At 40.4% G+C, this 17,509-nt stretch overlaps 1 protein-coding gene across 2 annotated transcripts in view; it reads right to left on the bottom strand.

The window, feature by feature from the left end:
- Positions 1-17,509, bottom strand: part of npr2 (natriuretic peptide receptor 2) — a 46,147-nt gene that overhangs the window by 16,707 nt on the left and 11,931 nt on the right. For both annotated transcript variants that reach the window (XM_068334032.1, XM_068334031.1), the window contains exons 6-14: positions 16,572-16,707; positions 15,048-15,132; positions 9,369-9,489; positions 8,325-8,399; positions 7,586-7,663; positions 4,578-4,682; positions 3,460-3,531; positions 2,359-2,518; positions 2,095-2,250 (exon numbers count right to left, since the gene is read on the bottom strand). In XM_068334032.1, the coding sequence (XP_068190133.1) occupies positions 2,095-2,250; positions 2,359-2,518; positions 3,460-3,531; positions 4,578-4,682; positions 7,586-7,663; positions 8,325-8,399; positions 9,369-9,489; positions 15,048-15,132; positions 16,572-16,707 (988 nt within the window). The remainder of the gene's footprint in view (positions 1-2,094; positions 2,251-2,358; positions 2,519-3,459; positions 3,532-4,577; positions 4,683-7,585; positions 7,664-8,324; positions 8,400-9,368; positions 9,490-15,047; positions 15,133-16,571; positions 16,708-17,509) is intronic.

Genomic DNA, 17,509 nt, shown 5'->3' with positions numbered 1-17,509 from the left:
CACCTCACCACTGTCTTACAGTCCTCACACATGTCCTTCTCCGCTCTAACATACTTCTCTGCCACTCCAGACTTCCTCATACAATACCACAGTTCCTCTCTGGGGACCCTGTCATAAGCTTTCTCCAGTTCTACAAAAACACAATGCAGCTCCCTCTGGCCTTCTCTGTACTTCTCTATCAACATCCTCAAAGTAAATACTGCATCGGTAGTACTCTTTTTTGGCATGAAACCATACTGCTGCTCACAAATGTTCACTTCTGCCCTTAGTCTAGCTTCCACTACTCTCTCCCATAACTTCATTGTATGGCTCATCAGCTTTATTCCTCTGTAGTTGCCACAACTCTGCACATCTCCCTTGTTCTTAAAAATGGGCACCAGCACACTTCTCCTCCATTCCTCAGGCATCTTCTCACTATCTAAGATCCTGTTGAACAACCCAGTCAGAAACTCTACTGCCACCTCTCCTAGACACTTCCATACCTCTACAGGTATATATCATCAGGACCGACTGCCTTTCCACTCTTCATCCTCTTCAGTGCCCTCCTCACTTCATCCTGACTAATCTTTGCTACTTCCTGGTCTACAACCGTCAACAACCAGCATTGAATATGACTGTGAATTATGAGCTAATGAAAGTCATCATGGATGGTTTTGGACCTCCACCATGGAAAGTGAACTCCTGATCTTGGACGGTTTGGGAGGTTTGTTTTCCCTTCTATCACTAAAAGAAGGAGCCGTGGGGGTGAAAGTCTAAGCAGGGAAAAAAAAAACCCCGTCCTACCGTAACATTGGTGTCGTCAGCAATTAATAAAAATTTTGTCCAAATTCTATGACATAAGAAAACAATGTGGAATGTGTTTTCCAGTGTTTTCTGTGAAGATCACATCTGTGGAGAATTATGAGTTATTTATGGTGAATTTTAATCCGTTCATCATGCATCATATTTAACGTTCACCACATCGACAGACATTAAGGATGTGACTTCAAATGAAATGTAAGTTCCAGCGTATTATTGATGCTTTCGACTTGTTACAGAGTGAAGGTCAACCGATGGAGCTCATGATTCATCATGACTCACCTCATCATAAGCTGCAGTGAAGACTCCAGTATGTTATAACAGTCCATACAAGGACATAATAATCACTTAGCAGCCGCACAGATTCTTTCAAACGGGCTCCGATCAAACAGAGATGCATTTGTCCACGCCTCAGTGAAGGCGTGTGGGGTAAAGGAGAGCAGAGCACCTGTGGAGCACGAGCAACCAGGGAATCCAATGTAATGGTTGGAAAAATCAGCGTGACCGACACCAATGCCTTGAACTGTAAAGACAGGAATACTCCAACTTCCATTTCTAAAAGCCAATAGAAAATTGAAGACTGACTAGAGTCTGGTCATAATAAGTCTCTACGGCCTTTGAACTTCTAATTTCTTTAGGTGACAGACGTCAAATAGTTGCTGATGAATGTATGCTGTTGGGTTTTTTTTACATTTTGGTCCATTTTCTTTCTCTGCGCTGTGAATTTTTCAGGAAAGTGTCTTTACACTAATAAGGAACTTCACTCTGTGTATGAAACGGAAATATTGTCAATTCATAGTCCATTTTGTAGTAATAAATTATTTCAAATAAAGAAAAAAAAATTGGTATTCTGTACAGAATTATATGCAAAACTGTGTGTAACGTAGTTTCTTTTCTCAGGCACGATCAACCTTTTTCTGCCCCAGACATGTGATGTGTTGGGGTTGTTGTTTTTTTTTGTGGCTCCACCTTGCGTTTGACATCTGGCCAACATGTGTTCTTTGTTTGTGTGCTTAGCAGCAGGGCCACCATCTAGTAGTCTGACCTCACAGAGGTCCACTTTGAAATGTCAGTGAATGAATGAAGTTCCTGTCATGTCAGTGTCGGTCTCCTCTGTCCTCGCTGAAGGAAGCAGAGATGTTAGGAGATGTGCTTCTGTTTATGATCAAAAGTCGATCGATTTGAATTACTTTTTTTTTTTTTTTTTGCGTTTTCCACATCAGTTTGCAGCACATTTACTGATTTAAAGGATGCCAGAAGTATTCGGAAGAAGCCAATATAAGACTCGGTATTTACCCTTGGGGCTGAGGTCCATGCCTTCCACATAGAAGGGCCCATTCCTCAGAGCTATTTCCTGCAGTATGATCCCAAAACTGTACACATCACCCTTCGGGGTCCCCTGAGGAGGATGACGGTCGTAAATGAGCAACTCGGGAGCCGTCCAAAGCTTCTCTAAAAAAAAAAAACAACAATAGTGGTCAGACGCTCATAAAATGCTTTAAATTAAACAGGAGCAGATGTTTTAAGCAAACGATAAGACGTGTATATAACTGGACTTACTCGCGTAGAGTGCGTGCGAATCATCGTTTTCGCAGGAAGAGCGAAAACTGGCCAAACCATAATCTGTGATTTTCAAAACAAATCGACTGTCCACCACACAATTAGATGACTTCAGATTTCCATGGCAGCCGATGTAGCTGTTGTGGAGATAGTTCATTCCCTGGTGGAGAGGAGCGTGAAGTCAAGCATTAAAGGGGTGGTGGGGGTGTGTGTGTGTGTGTGGGGGGGGTGTTCTCTCTTCTCTTTCTCCTCCACAGCAAGTCATTCATGAAAACACACAAATCCAGACATATGGAAATAATAGTCTTTGACAGGAAAAGCATTCGCTGAAAAGTTTTTTGAAAAGAGGCCCGTGTTTCAATGGCGGTACAGTCTCGGTGGAATTTCAAGGGAAATTATCTTTAATTCCCCCCTGGGAAGGGACGACGGTTACTGAATGCGCTCGTGTTCAATATTCTGTGGAAACGATGAGTCAAACATCCCTCAAAAACTTCGCCGGCACCTCTTCTGTGCAGAGCGCTGCTTATCTGTGAGGAGAAATTTGGAGCCGGAGCGTTTTTCGTTATGCATGAAGTTCTACCAAAAAAAAAAAAAAAAAAAAGAATCCATGAGACGGACAAAAAGCCTCTCTGTTAGGATAGATAAAAAATAATCTTCTGAAGTAAGTCCGTGATTAGTTTGGATTAAGCTGGAAAGAAAATTAAGCAAAGTTCACGATCATGTCTCCTTCCTACGTTACTCTATATAACAGAAACTGTAGTTTCATCCTCTGCCCGGCGACAGAAATCGTTTGCACATGTTTCTACATGTTGCTTTCTGCTCTCTCTCTTTTTTTTTTCTGCCTCCATCACTCTGCAACCCTCCGTGTGAAACCATGGCAACTGAGACATTTTTTTTTTTTCCTGTTGCCTCCACGGCACACAAAGCATCCAATAGAAGGTTTAAAAGTGACCTTTATTATCTGTCTTTTAAAAAAAAATGCTGTAAAAACATAGAGGTGACAAAAAAAAAAAAAAAAAAGAATAAAATGACTTTTCTCGCCAACGTTTACATGAAAGCGACGCATTCACTCCCCCCCATCCCACTTTGTCTGCTCCCTACCTTCACTATGTCGTTGATGAGCGAGTAGCGGAACATCCAGTCCAAGTTGATGCTCTCATTCTCCAAAATGTCCTGAAAAAAAAAAAAAAAACAAGTCAGAATGGGGGAATAAAACTTCTACAAGGTCAAAAAAACACAAAAAAACAAAACAAAACACAAAAAAACCAGGGTTTCTGCGCTATCTTCAAAACTTCTTCAGCAGCCAAAGTTTATCTTGGGACTAAATATAGAGAAATCCACAGTCCAGATAAAATACTTTTTCAAATCTTTTTCATCCTCTGAGTCAAAACTTTATCCTTGCAAGAGGTTAACGGATAACCGTAAAGCCTGCCAGTTACTGGAATCTGTGTCCAGGCTTGACATCCAGCCACATCGCATCAGTCGCAGCGATCTGTCTTCTCCTCTACCAGCGTGACTGATGAAGATCATCCTCGTTTCATAACGTTTTGCAAAGGCAAGAGGTCGGAAATTCAGAAGGTGCTGGCACGTTGAGAAGTTTATTTATCCTCGGGATCAAAGAAAAGACAAATCACAAGACTAAAGATAAAAAAAATTTTGTCAGTAGTGATCCAACCACAGACTGTAAGCTCACTGTAGAGTAAATAAAGTGATTCATGGTGTCCCGCGGAGCTCAATGGGCGAAGCTCCGTGCCAGCACTGCCAGGAATAGCAGTTTGACGGAGCTGTTTCCTCTCACGCTCCTGAAGCCAGAGACGGGTCACGGTTTCATCCAGGAATTCATCTGGCCCCGCTTTGTGTATTTAACATATTCAGCTATTAATCATTAGTAAAAACATCTCAACCTGACAGGTTCTTTAACGATTGGGGTAAAGGTTAAAGATAATGAATTTATTCTCAATAGAATTTAAAATAATCTGTAAATGAGGCAACATTTTCTGTCTGAATTATTCATGTTTCTGTCTACATTTTCAGGTATCTGTGAAAGCATTTTCTGTATAACTATATTCTTTATTCTTTCTATATTCTATATTTAAGTGTCACTCTTGTTTGAATATAAAAGTGCATGTAAAGGTATCCGTTTCTCAATTTTACCACTTAATATAATGACGATTGTGAGTAGGAGTAACGTGTTAAAGCGCGGGAGCGGTAAACGTTACCTGCAGGCTGCCTCGAGGACAGTACTCCGTTACGATGCAGATGTTGGGAGGGTCGATGCAGGCCCCGATGAACCTGGTCAGATGGTTGAACTGAACGTCTCTCATCTGAAAATAACCACACAAACACGCCGGGTAAGTCTTTCCAAACATCACATTCCCAAACCCCCATGGAAACAAGAGGACTGACGGTCCATTTATACACAAGGTTTAGAGAATAACGCTGCCAGCAGTTCGTCAAAATAGTCTATTTGTAGTCGTCTTGCTTGGCACCGTGTCTTTTTTCTACGTGTTGAGACGCATTCCTGCTCAGGGCACCCGGTTAAAACGTGCATAAATTCGCCTTGAAGGTCATGAATGAGCCTGTGTTCTAAAGGATGATGAAAAAAAAATAATTTTTTTTTAAAATGGAGGTGTTGAGAGGATGTACGAACAGCAACATCAGAGCGGAGCAGGCAGAACATGTAAAACCGCTCCACACGGAAAAGAAGCGCTCGAAAGGTTTGGCCGTACGACGCGTCCTAAAACACCAACCGTTCGTAACCGAAGCGGAGACGTTTTACGGTCGAGTGATTGAGAGGGAATTTGGGGAAAGTTTTTTTTTTCCTGAAGGTGAGGAAGTGTGACAAAGCCACAGTATTTTACTGAAACAAGCTACATCCTCCATCTTTGAAAAGCGTGAGTGACAGCTACCCTCGCACCAAAACCAGGGAATGAGTCGCTCCCGTTTCACGACTCCAGTGATGTTAGCCTACCCTTTGGCCTACATAATTTCCCCTGGAGGAGGGGGTTGGAGAATCACTGGGGGTGGTGGAGGAGGAGAAGGAGTGCCGGAGGACAAGTGGTTAAGTTTCCACTGGCAGGGTTCTTCCCCTCCATCTGGTTGGCTTTTTTCACGAGCTGAGGTTTGAGAGGTTTGACAGCCGATCACACCCCCCCGCCCCCCGCTCCGGGAAGCTGCCATCTCAGACAGCAAACTCTCCCCCCATGAGTGCCTGCTGATTGACCAACAGGCCCCATCCTCAAACATCCTCAAAAAGACCAACAAAATAGAGAAGAGACGAAGAAAATGTACGAAAATGTTCCTCATGAGCTTCCATCCATGTCCATGATGCAGTTGTCAGAGTTAATGTGTTCCCCTGTTCCATTTTCGTGTTTCCACAATCAAACTAAATAAACGTGTGTGGATTTTATTATTATTTTTTTTAATCCTTTGGCTTCCTTATCACTTGCTCGTAAATACTTTTTCATCAACAGCTGCCGTCAGCGATGCTGAAGAGACGGTTTAATGACGTTAGCTCTTTAACAAGCAACATCCTGCAGTGGCATCGCTTGAAACAGGCTAATAAAAAAAAAAAAAAGGGCCCCCCACTTCCTGCAAACAAAATAAAACAGCCAAACAGTTGAAGAAAAGACAACCTTTACAGTCTTGCCGCTATGGCCAGAAAGTTCCTCTCCCAAGGGAACGCGTTTTGTAAAGCAGGTGAGTGATTGAGAGGGATGGTTTTTCAAAATAAGGTCTATTCATGATTGTTTTATTTTGGTGAATGAATGAAATATTTGTTGAACTCAAGTTCCTTTTTTTAAATTTTTTTTTACAAATTCTCCCTCAAGGTCTCCGTGATCGTCTCTCTCTCCCGTGGCTCCGAGGCCACCGTGAGCTCTCAGTAACAAGCCGGCGGTCTCTTAGATGGCTTTCATGGCCGAACACAAGGATGTGCTTCCAGAGGAAGACAAAAGGATCATGTGTAAGCAGCGCATAGGCTGCATCGCTACGCCTTCTGATATACAAAAGCGTTGGAGGCAACGTTTCTAATAAAACGCTGGAATGGAGGTAAAAACAGAGCCGTCAGAGGAAAGTTCCTGAGGTTCATCTATTGGGGAGAGGAGAGTAGATGTAGTGATATTCTTCACGATAAACACTAATATCTGCTTTTTTTAGTGCTGAAATTAAACTTTTGGCTCAGAAAAAGGCTAAAAAACCTCACAAATCAAACCTCTGGGGAACAAAAATCCAACATGTTTGATATTCTTTCTTGTGAACTGACATCTTGACCTGACAAAACTAACAACATGTTCCTTGAATCTACCTCAAACTGGCAGCAGCAGAAACAAGAGCCCAGGTACACATCCAACAAACATAGCAGTGTTAGTCTCCATTTGGTCTGAGCCACAGGCCTGAGCTTCGTTTTGCTCTTTACTGCTCCTCCAAACTCCTGATCACACACTTAAACCTTGTCAACTAGATGCTGATGTCGTCTAAGTGAGGTTTTGGATGAAGAGCTGGTCTTCATGACAACTACCGTCTCTGTGAGAGAGGAAAAACTAATCCAGAAGAGTTAAGTTGTGAAGACTAATGAAATAAAAATATTGCAAAGTTAAGGAAATGCTTTTATAAAAGTACAGACAGGAGAAACGCGCTATCCTTTATCATCAAATACAATAAACTCCTATTCTGTATTCTGTGAAGACAAAAATGGCTCCATCTCCACTGAGGAGCTGTGAGCCTCAAACGTTTTGCTGACACCATCCTCCACCTTTCCACAGCTTGTGTTTGGTAGGTGTGAAATAAAGCATGGAGACAATCCATTTAATCCCCTATGGAGAACCTACACCAATATTCCCTAAGTACTGTAATTGAAAACGAGCCAGGGGAGAATAAAATTGGGGTTATTTTCTCTTAGTTCCAATTAGAAAAACCTTCCAGCAGCATTTTGGACCTGTTGTAGATAATTTGGTGCCTTTTTTTTTTTAAAAATTTTTTAAACGCTCTTGATATATTAGATGAAAAAAAAACCTGATGTGAAACACAGGTGGTACTCATTACGTTTATAACTACAGATAAACTGTAGAGAAATGATCATTATTGGTCCTTATTTTCTCTTTTTATGACAAATATGTGACTTTTGACTGCATAGAGTAAAAAAAAAAAAAAAGCATTTGAAAAAAACAGCAAGTAGTAAAGTTTAAATAAAAAAAAGTCTACCAGACATCCAAACTTTAATGCTTACATGTTTGAGTTCCAGTAAAACCTGTCTGGTGAGCTCTATCCTCTTCTTGTTGACATGTTTGATGGCCACCAGGTTCCCCTGTGAAGAGCAATAAATCCAGCATGAATGACATGATGCTATTTATGCAGAGTCATAAAAGAGCATAATGAGCAAGGTGGATATCTCAGAGTTTCACCTATAATGACGATCAGTAAAGGAGCTGCAGGATGGTTTAAAACACACACACCAGAGGTTATTTTCCAGTGCTGAGGTCAGCCAGTGGAAAAACAGAGGCTGGTTCATTATTCAGACGGCTCTTAATGCCACATTTCCTCACACCTCTCCCATCTTAAACTGGTAAATTAACCAACAACTTGATGGTTGTGTCCAGACTGTGAGTTAGGAGGGCAGAAACTATATATATATATATATATATATATATATATATATATATATATATATATATATATATATATATATATATATATATATATATATATATATATATATATATATATATATATATATATATATATATATATATATATATATATATATATATATATATATATATATATATATATAAATACAATCAGCACAATCTGTAGCTCACATTAAGACCAACTACCTAAACGCACCCACGTTCGTTCTCCCTTTCTCTCTCTCCTCTCCGGCTTTCTCCTGCTAGTGTGCACATGTGTGGGCGAGAAAAAGGAGAGAGCGCAGGAGTCGAAAATGTCAGAGCTCACTAAAGCCTTACCTTAAAATAGCCTGTTTTTGCAAATAGTTGATATTTTCCATGGGCAGTTATCAAGGAGCCGTAGCTGGAGCCTCTCTGAGAAGGTGGGAACGGAGCAGTGAGAGGACAAAGGTCAGTCAGGTGTGTAGGAATTAGGACAACCAGGACTAAAAATGTTGGTTATTTCAGACAGCATCCAGTTCACGAGAGTTCAACCTTTGACACTGTGATCCAAAAATACATTTCACTGAAAAACACTAAATGGAATTTCTCTTGCATCTAACAATTTTATTTCCAGTATTTATAAGACCGACTTGAGTCCTTGGGCAAATATCTGCAGCGCACAGAGTGAATAAAAATCAGGTGGGCGCTGCATACAACCAGCACATTTGTATAGAATGCAAATACTGGCAACACATGGCATACTGGAAAATACATCGGTCTGGAAAATTGCTGTGTTCCACACACACATTATCCCAGCAATTGGAGCGAAAGCCTGTAATGAAAAAGGTGTGTGCATGTGCTTTTCATGAACGCTTTGCACGTGTGGGACGAAACTCAACCCGAAGGAAGGAGACAAAATTCTCCTTCAGAAATCGTACCTGGAGCTGGAGGAGCAACGACAAGGTATGATGTGCGTGAGGGCCGAGGCCAGATGGAGGATTGTTTCAACAATCGCTCGACATTCGTCTGCCACCGCAAAACCGTCTTAAACAAAAAACCGACGGGAACGCTTTCAGGAATGCGTAAACCAACAAAAGGAGTTGGATTCTCGCAGGGCTGCATATTTGCTTCTCAAACTACGTTTTGATATGTTTTACACGATGTGTTAACAGGATGGGGCTACGTGTTCAAATGCTTGACTCCCAGGGGTCCGGTTTTACGTCTAATAATAATAATCAGTCACATTTGACTGAGAACTTTGAGTCTTTGGAACATAAGGTGACATCAAGTGTATGAATGTGAAGACAAGTTCAGGCTGCCAGCGTTAAGATGAAATCACACGTGTGTAACTTTTAGTTTTTTAACCCTTATGAAGCGTTACGGCGTCATTCGGCCATCTACCTGTGAGAGCGTGAGCCGACTGCCGGCCCGTTTGTGGTATTTATTGGGGCTCTCAAACTGAAGGTCCTCCCACCGAATCCTCCACAACATTCCAGCCAGCTCTTTCTCCAGCTTCAGTTTCCTGCAGGAAGGACAACAAAACAGGTGGTGAAGACAACAAACCTGCAGATGAACTGCTGGTCAGGAAGACGTCACTCAACCAACGAAAAATGTATTCTGGTTTTAGACATTTGATAGATTAAATGGATGTTTTAATCAATGATAATCTCTAGGTGAGAAAAAAATGTTATTTTTTTATCAAATAATAAGGAGGTTAAGTTTTCATTCATCTCCATTTGACAGAACCATCACAGAAAAACTACTGTAGTTATTTTCATGAAAATTGGTGCAGGCCTGTAGCGTTGGCCGAGAAAGAACCCATTTAATTCTGGACCAGATTTAAATCACGGGGCGGATAAACAAATAATTTTTTTATTTATTTTTTTGCTTTCAATGAGTTGGATTCATTTGGAGGTTGGGCGCCTTCTCCTCGGCTCAGGCCAGCGGCTGTGAAGGCTGATCACCGAAACAAAATCTTATTCTTATCATTGATTTATTACAACTGTGTATGAAACCCGGACAAATGTGCGCACAACCATCGTGTTGACCTCACATCACAACGTCACACTGTTTATTGGCTGGTGACCCCAAGTGTGACGCCCAGTGTGAGTTCTCTCCAGACGCCCCTCTAGTGACAGTGTGATGCGTTGGGTCATGACTGGTCACGTGACAAAATGTTATAGGAATGGTTTGGTAGCAATTTGTAGCTAAAAATCTATGTAAAAGTTAGACGTTTAGGTCATTATGCTGTGTTATTTTGTTTATTTACTTTACAAACCCCTAAAACATTTTAATTATTCAGGTTGTTTTCATGGCTGTTATGTTATTTCTGAGCATCAGTCTGCTGGCAAACACTGAGCGCCACAGAGAGTGAGAGGCCTTCCAGTGAATCAACACATCTGTGGCGAGTCTCAGAGGAGCTGCTGTTTCTCCACACGTAATGATTTACAGCCAAAACACGTTCAAAAATAAAACTATTAGTTCAGAGCTAAAAAAAAAAACCAAAAAAAAAACAGAGGTTTTGTTGTTGTTTGGGACAGAAGAGGAAATTGATTATTCACTTTGAAACACAGGAACAAAAAAAAAAAAAAAAATGAGGAGAGGCAATGCATTCCAAATCTAAAAGGTGTTAAACACTTCCAGATGGCTGCAGGAAATTATTGCAGCGTTTGCACATCCCTCTGTTCTTGAACCATCCCAGTTGGCCTCAAAAGCTTCTCCTTTTTTTTTTGGTTCCCCTTTTTTTTTTTTTCCTAACAGGGTAAACTGTGTAATCGGACAGTCCAGAGCCTTTAAGGGGATTCTTGTGCTTGTTTGCGTCCAATTATACAGACTGTGTCTGTAGAAGCATATTGAGGACAGGAAACACCTTTAAACCACTGCTGCCCTGCAGCTAAATCCACTATCAGCAATTTTTTTCTATTTGAGGAGCCTCATTTACGGAGCGCTGGCAGTCTGGAGGGGTAAGGTGTTGGGCTCCACACTGGGCCTATTGTTTTCACCAGTCCCACATGTGAATACTTCTGCTGGACCAACCTCTCCATTAAAAACAACAGAGCGCTGCTGCTCTGCTTTACATCTCCTCACACTGCTGCCGCGCACCCGACTCCAAGATCAACTGTGAGCGGCCAGCCACCTGGTCAGAAAACGCCGAGTTCCACAGCACGATATTCAACAGTCACTCCCGTGAAAAGTAAAAATAAGTGAACCTTATTTCGTTTGGATTTGCACCTGTACACTGCAAAAACATTTCTGTCATAACAAGTCTGGTTTTTAAGTCTTAAAATACTGGATAACCCACATTTTCGTCAAACAGTGCAGCTCCCTCAGTCTGTCAGCGTATTAAGGTCACAACATCATTGAAACAAGACTTTCTTTACATTTTCTTGTGGGAAATTTTAGACATAGTCTGAATATCAGACTAAATATTAAGGCACTGACATGTTAGGTTGATTTGTTGCCAAAGCAAAGCAAAGAAACGGACAAATTAGTAGTTTAAATATGCAAGTTTCCATTTTATTAAATTACATATTCACCAAATGCGACTATTGTGTACATTTTACACAGACAATAGTTGTGTGTTATATCCAACCAACCACCTAATTCTTATGAAAAATACACATTTCAGTTACCACTACTTTGCCTCCTCAATTTATTTGTAGCATTTCCGGCCCCGCAAACTAGATTTGAAATCAAAAGATTTCCATTACCCAAGTAACTATTCATTTATTTACTTATACAAAATCTGTTTGTTAAGTATTAAAACATATAAACAGCATTTATGTATTAAAAGTAGAAAATTGATCATATAGTTTCTATTTAATTTTTCCCATTAAAAATATATAAAATAAATATTAATACACAAGTCTATAAATTGCAAGTCTCTATGCATATGAAGCAACCCCGAGGTTCAGCACTAGGTTACCGATGAACTGATCTGAGAATAATAACAGTGACTAAACTCCAGAGTCTGAAACATTTTAGTGGTGTTTATTGGGTCAAGTGCTGAACATGGAGGCCTCTCAGCAGCTGCGTGATCCGAACGGCGGCTGTAAACAGCTCCAGTCAGCTCCCTGTCCGTCAGCATAGCTCCACTGGTGTCTACAGAAAAAAAACAGGAAACCATTTGTTAGCTTTTTGCTCAAACAGCCGTCACACAAAAACATCAAGTGGCTACCAATGAGGGGTTTGTGCTTTTTTAGTCCGGACGCATATCTTGATTGAAAATCTAATAAAAGAGGTCTTGTGCAGGTCAAAACGGCTGCCTGCGTACAAAGATGAATCTAAAGCTGGTCGACCAGGAGCGGACGGCAAAACTGAGGCTCATGACCAAAAATGTTTCCCATTACTGAAACTTATACGGTATTATCCGCACTATAAGGCGTACCCAGAAGACTTTAATTTTCTCAAAAACTGACAGCGAGTTTTATAATCCAGTGCGCTTTATAATCCAGTGCGCCTTATACATGAAAAGTTTTGGGATAAACTACTAATTGAGAGTGTGCTTTATAATCCAGTGCGTTTTATAATCCAGTGCACTTTATAATCCAATGCGTTTTTTAATCCAGTGCGCTTTATAATCCAGTGCGCTTTATAATCCAGTGCGCTTTATATACGAAAAGTTTTGCGATAAACTATTAATTGAAGGTGCGCCTTATAATCCAGTGCGCTTTATAATCCAGTGGGTTTTATATCTGAATGTTTTTTGGAATGTGCCATTCATTGAATGTGCACTTTATAATCCAGTGCACTTTGTAATCCAATGCGTTTTTTAATCCAGTGCGCTTTATAATCCAGTGCGCCTTATATACGAAAAGTTTTGCGATAAACTATTAATTGAAGGTGCGCCTTATAATCCAGTGCGCCTTATAGTGCAGAAACTACTGTACTTCCATCCACAAATGAATGAATAGATGTTAAAATTAATAAATTAATATGAAGAAAGAATAACATTGATTTAAAACTTACTGGCCAAGAAGTCCAGGTTAACTAGCTAGCTAGTTAGGAAATCCACTGGAAAGCTGGAGCTGGGGAAAAAGAGAGGAGAAGATGTAAATTACGTAACGAGAGCGCGCAAAAACTCTGTGTCTGATTATCTGCTACTTATTTGATCATCTCAGATTCAGGTTCAGTGGATTTACCTCGAGTGGTTGGCTGCTCCTCCGTCTTTCTTCCACCATTCCTCTGATTAAAATCCATTCTGACAGGCTGGTGATTAACACTTGTTTGTGTTAGTCGGTATTAGAAAAGGTTGATCAGATTACCAAGTGTGATTGTTAGTCGACATATAAACCAGCTCCTTTCTACGTAACAAAACGTTGCGTTGACGAGCCGTGAACACGATTAATCGTCTATCCAGAGACATCCTTTGAAGACGAGATGAAAACGGGGGAAAATAGAAAACATTCATTTTCTGTGATTACATGCAGATTTTTTTTTTTTTACCGTGACGCAACCCAGAATGTAGGAATCCTTCCAATGACTTAATTGCTGCGGGGGCATGCATGATTAACTTGTTATGTAATTAAATGAGGCTCAATCTTTAATACTTGGAGTGATTTTCATAAGCATGTAGTTTGTGCCTCTTGGGACACACCGTAAAAAATTTCATTTGAATTTGTTTTTACAGCTGAGCGCCCAGGCAATTATTTCCTCACAAAGACACACAACTGAGCAGACAGCCATTACCACTTATTTAAACATGTAATTACATAAAATCAATTCCATTTGCTGTAAACTAAACAGCATGTCCGGCACGCAGCCTGTCTGAGATGTTAGTGTCATGTTGGAAACTCTTCATGTGACGTGAATTCAATAGAAGAATAAGATATTTTGGAACACACTTCAACACAACTCTTATTTATAATCGCTTTTATGACTTATCATACCACTTATATGTATTATTATGATCTCACAAAGTTATTTCTGTCTGGTTTGACCCCAAAAAATGTTTTTTTTTCCTTAAAATGAGGAGGTAAAAAAAACACACAAAAAAACAGATACTTTTTTTTTGAATGTAACTCCATGTGTTTCCATAACTCACTGCCAAATGCCTCCGGCGTGACCCACCCCCACAGTAAAATGTCTGAGTTCACACAACCAAAACTCAACAAAGGAATTTTCTTTCACAAAATATTGATTGTTTTAACTGTTCGTGAGGCTTCAGGTGAATTTTGATCTCCTCAGATGGAAAATACACACAGAATATAAACATGATGTAAAAAACTTCACAGGAACAAATGACAAAAATGACAATTGGCCTCAGAGGGATTGACAATCTTTAGAGCATATGGCCGCCTCTACAACCCTAGAGCCTTGGTTTGGTTGAGGACACAAACACTTTTGAGTGGGAGAGAGGGAATAAAGCTCTTCCTGTTACAGAATATCTGGAAATGAGACCGTCTGGACCGATCAGGTAACAACTGGATGGGACTACTTTATCCCGAGCACACTCTTCTAAGATCCTCTCAGGCCAAGGACTCGGCTGCAGGCAAGAAATGCTCTGCGTGTGAGGTTGAGATTTTGGAAAACATAAAAGTTTGTTCAAACACATTTTTCAGTGGAAATAAAAAAAAAAACAAAAAAAAATAAAGCCAGAAATCTTTGTGCTCCTGTAATAGGATTTAAAAAGCTAAAAGAATTATCGCAGACTATAAACAAGAACGTAATCCTTTGAGAGAAGAGAAGCAAAAGAAAAACAACCAAAAACTGACATCAGCGGCGTGTGAATTATTGAAATAGGTGGCATTTAGCTTTAATCCGGCTCAGAGAAAACAAACTTAATGAACACACTAATGATCATTAAGTAACCAGCTATAAAGCCTGTTAGGGGCCACTATATGAGCTCATTTGGCAGCTTAAGCACACTTCACCGCTGCTTTAGCACCGTCACCTGCTGAGCTGTTGCCTTGGCAACAATTGTGTAAATACCACAGTGGCACCTAAAGCAGCCAGACTCATAAATCTTGTCTCAAACATCATTCTTTCTTTTGGGGGGGGGGATAGAAACGTGGTCTACAGCAGCACCGGAGCTGAAAGCAGCAGAGACAAGAAGCATCAGCGCGTCGACTTCAGACTCACCTGTAAATGAGGAAACTGGAGATACCGAAGATGATGAGCGCCAAGCCGGATCCCACAGCGACGATACCAAGAACTGGCAGATGACCTGGAAACAGACGGAGGGTTCAGCGTTCAGTTATGTTCAACAGACGTGCCCCCCCCCCCCCCAACTTCACATCTTTGAAAAGAAAAGAACACAGCTGGGACTTCCTGTTACAGCCGGGACATTTGTGGTGAATCTTCTGGTGAATTTTGTAAAATGAAACTAAAATAAGGTGAAAATCATCATCAGGGAAGTGAAATCTGTGAAATCACAACCAGACTTTTTTCATTCTCGGGGAATCAAAATATAATGGAGACTGTTTGCATTCAGGTGTTTTGATAGAATAGGAAAAGACATCTACCTTGTTACCCTTCTGGGCTCGCTAGTTGTAAATGCTAACATGTTGTTCTGCTGTAATGTTTAGTGTGTTCATGTAAATTTTCTGTGATAAAGGCAAGCATTTGGTAATATATTTGGTCATAAACAAAAATGTTAAATGAAGTTTAATTCAAATTCAAGGACAGTTTGATCCAAGGTTTCAGCTTGAATGTGTGTTTTTCCAACTCAGTTGCTCATGAAGACTTCAAGGCAGCAAAATAACACTGGGAGAAAAACAATGTACAAACATACAATAGAATGATCTGTCCATGACCATTCCTCCTATCCCCTATTGCATGTTATTAAAAGTGTCAGACTTGTTTATCTCTGACTGGAGTAATTACACCTTTGAGCTGCTCTGCATATGCTTCTTTATTTTTGAAATTGCAGGGTTTGCTATTAATTGCGGTTCTCCAATGCATAGAATTTCCCTGATGTCATCGTCTTTAAGAGAATGTTGCAGATCTAGATGTTTAGCGGGGGCCATCTGCCAAGCTGATGAGATGCTTTTTTTTTTTTTTTTTTGCTGGGCTTTGATATATTTCATGACATTCCTGAACGATTATTGTCTTTGGTGCTGAAAGTGACACCGGAGAGGGCGACAGCCAAGCCTCTCAACTTTATAAATTATTTGCAGATGGCTCCAGATTCAAAGACAAGTCCCATTTATATGCTGATTATCCTTCCTTCGCACTGAAACACGCCGTTTAATTGCAGCAGTTTTTCTCATCTGTGACATTTCCCTCTTGAACCGTCACTCAGTTCACATAACAAAGCCTGTTTTTTTTTTTCTTTTTTCAGCGCTTAGCTTTTACACTGTTAGTTTGTCAAGTAAATGTTTTGGAATGATGAGGCTCCTTAGAGGTAAATGTAATGAATGGGTGCACTGTAATATCTCCCAATCCTATTCTAAAATCAAGAGGGAATAAAGTATCTCTTGTGAACAGAGGGACAATTTCACTTGACGTCAGCTCCGTCCATGAACTTCAGAATCCTTTTTCAAGCAGTCTTCTGTCAATCAAGTTTGTTTTGGGGTTTTTTTTTTGGGGGGTGGGGGTTTGCTGGAGAAAATACTTCACAAGTAAAAGAATCATTACAAAAACATCAGGCAAGTTTTTTTGTACCGTCGTTGCAGGAGGGGTCGTCTGAGGAAAACACACAGGGGGGGTTGTCCAATGGCGGCTCCCCCTTGGGCCAGTGGATCTTCTCCGTCTGGGACCAAAGGATCTCCTTGGTGGTTCCGTTGTAGTACGCAACAATCTGCAAACACAAGAGAGAGAACGCTGATGTGAACAGATGGAAATACGACTAAACCCTGATTTGCTCCCAGGCTTAAGATGTCTCCTTTGGGAGGGGCCTCATGCAGAAAAAGAATGCCCCCCAAAAAGGACAATAAAAAATAAAATGAAAATAAAATACATAAATAAAATAAAAACAGTAATCTTATTGTGCACAGGGAAACTCGGTACGCTCTCCTCCTCGGTCAATTGTACTTGTTGCGATAGAATATATATATAAATATATATATTAATATATCTTAAACTCATCAGATCCTAAACTGTAAAACTTCACTTCCCAACATCTGGAGGAAAAAGTAAAATGGAAAGACTTGAATTAAGCCATAAAACAACCAAGCGCCATCGTCTACGAATGAGAAACTCTTGTCCGCTAGACCAGCTTGTAAAATATGATCATGTGAATAAAATGACTTTTTAATATTTCCCCTTATAAATCAAATTGATCCCCAAATGTGTCTGAAATGTTGTTAATGAAATGTTTTGATGGGTGTCTGCTGTCTAGAGTATCTAACATATAGGTCTTAGAGACCTTTGTTACGTCCACCAATGGGGTCACATGATTGGTTAGGTCGGTTCGTCTGTTTGTGAGCAGGATTAGACAAAAGATAATAGATGGAAAGGTTGACTCCATCCTAGAGGTGATTCAAGTTTGAATTATATTGCAATATTAAAAATAGGAAAGCAGTAAAGCATCCAAGCTAACTGAAACGTAAAATTCACACACCCTCCGCCATCCGCCCACTTCTACACACAGTTTGTCAAAC

The sequence above is a fragment of the Antennarius striatus genome, chromosome 15 (genome assembly GCF_040054535.1).
Source record: "Antennarius striatus isolate MH-2024 chromosome 15, ASM4005453v1, whole genome shotgun sequence".
Lineage (NCBI taxonomy): Eukaryota > Metazoa > Chordata > Actinopteri > Lophiiformes > Antennariidae > Antennarius > Antennarius striatus.
This window is presented reverse-complemented; position numbering and strand designations above follow the sequence as displayed.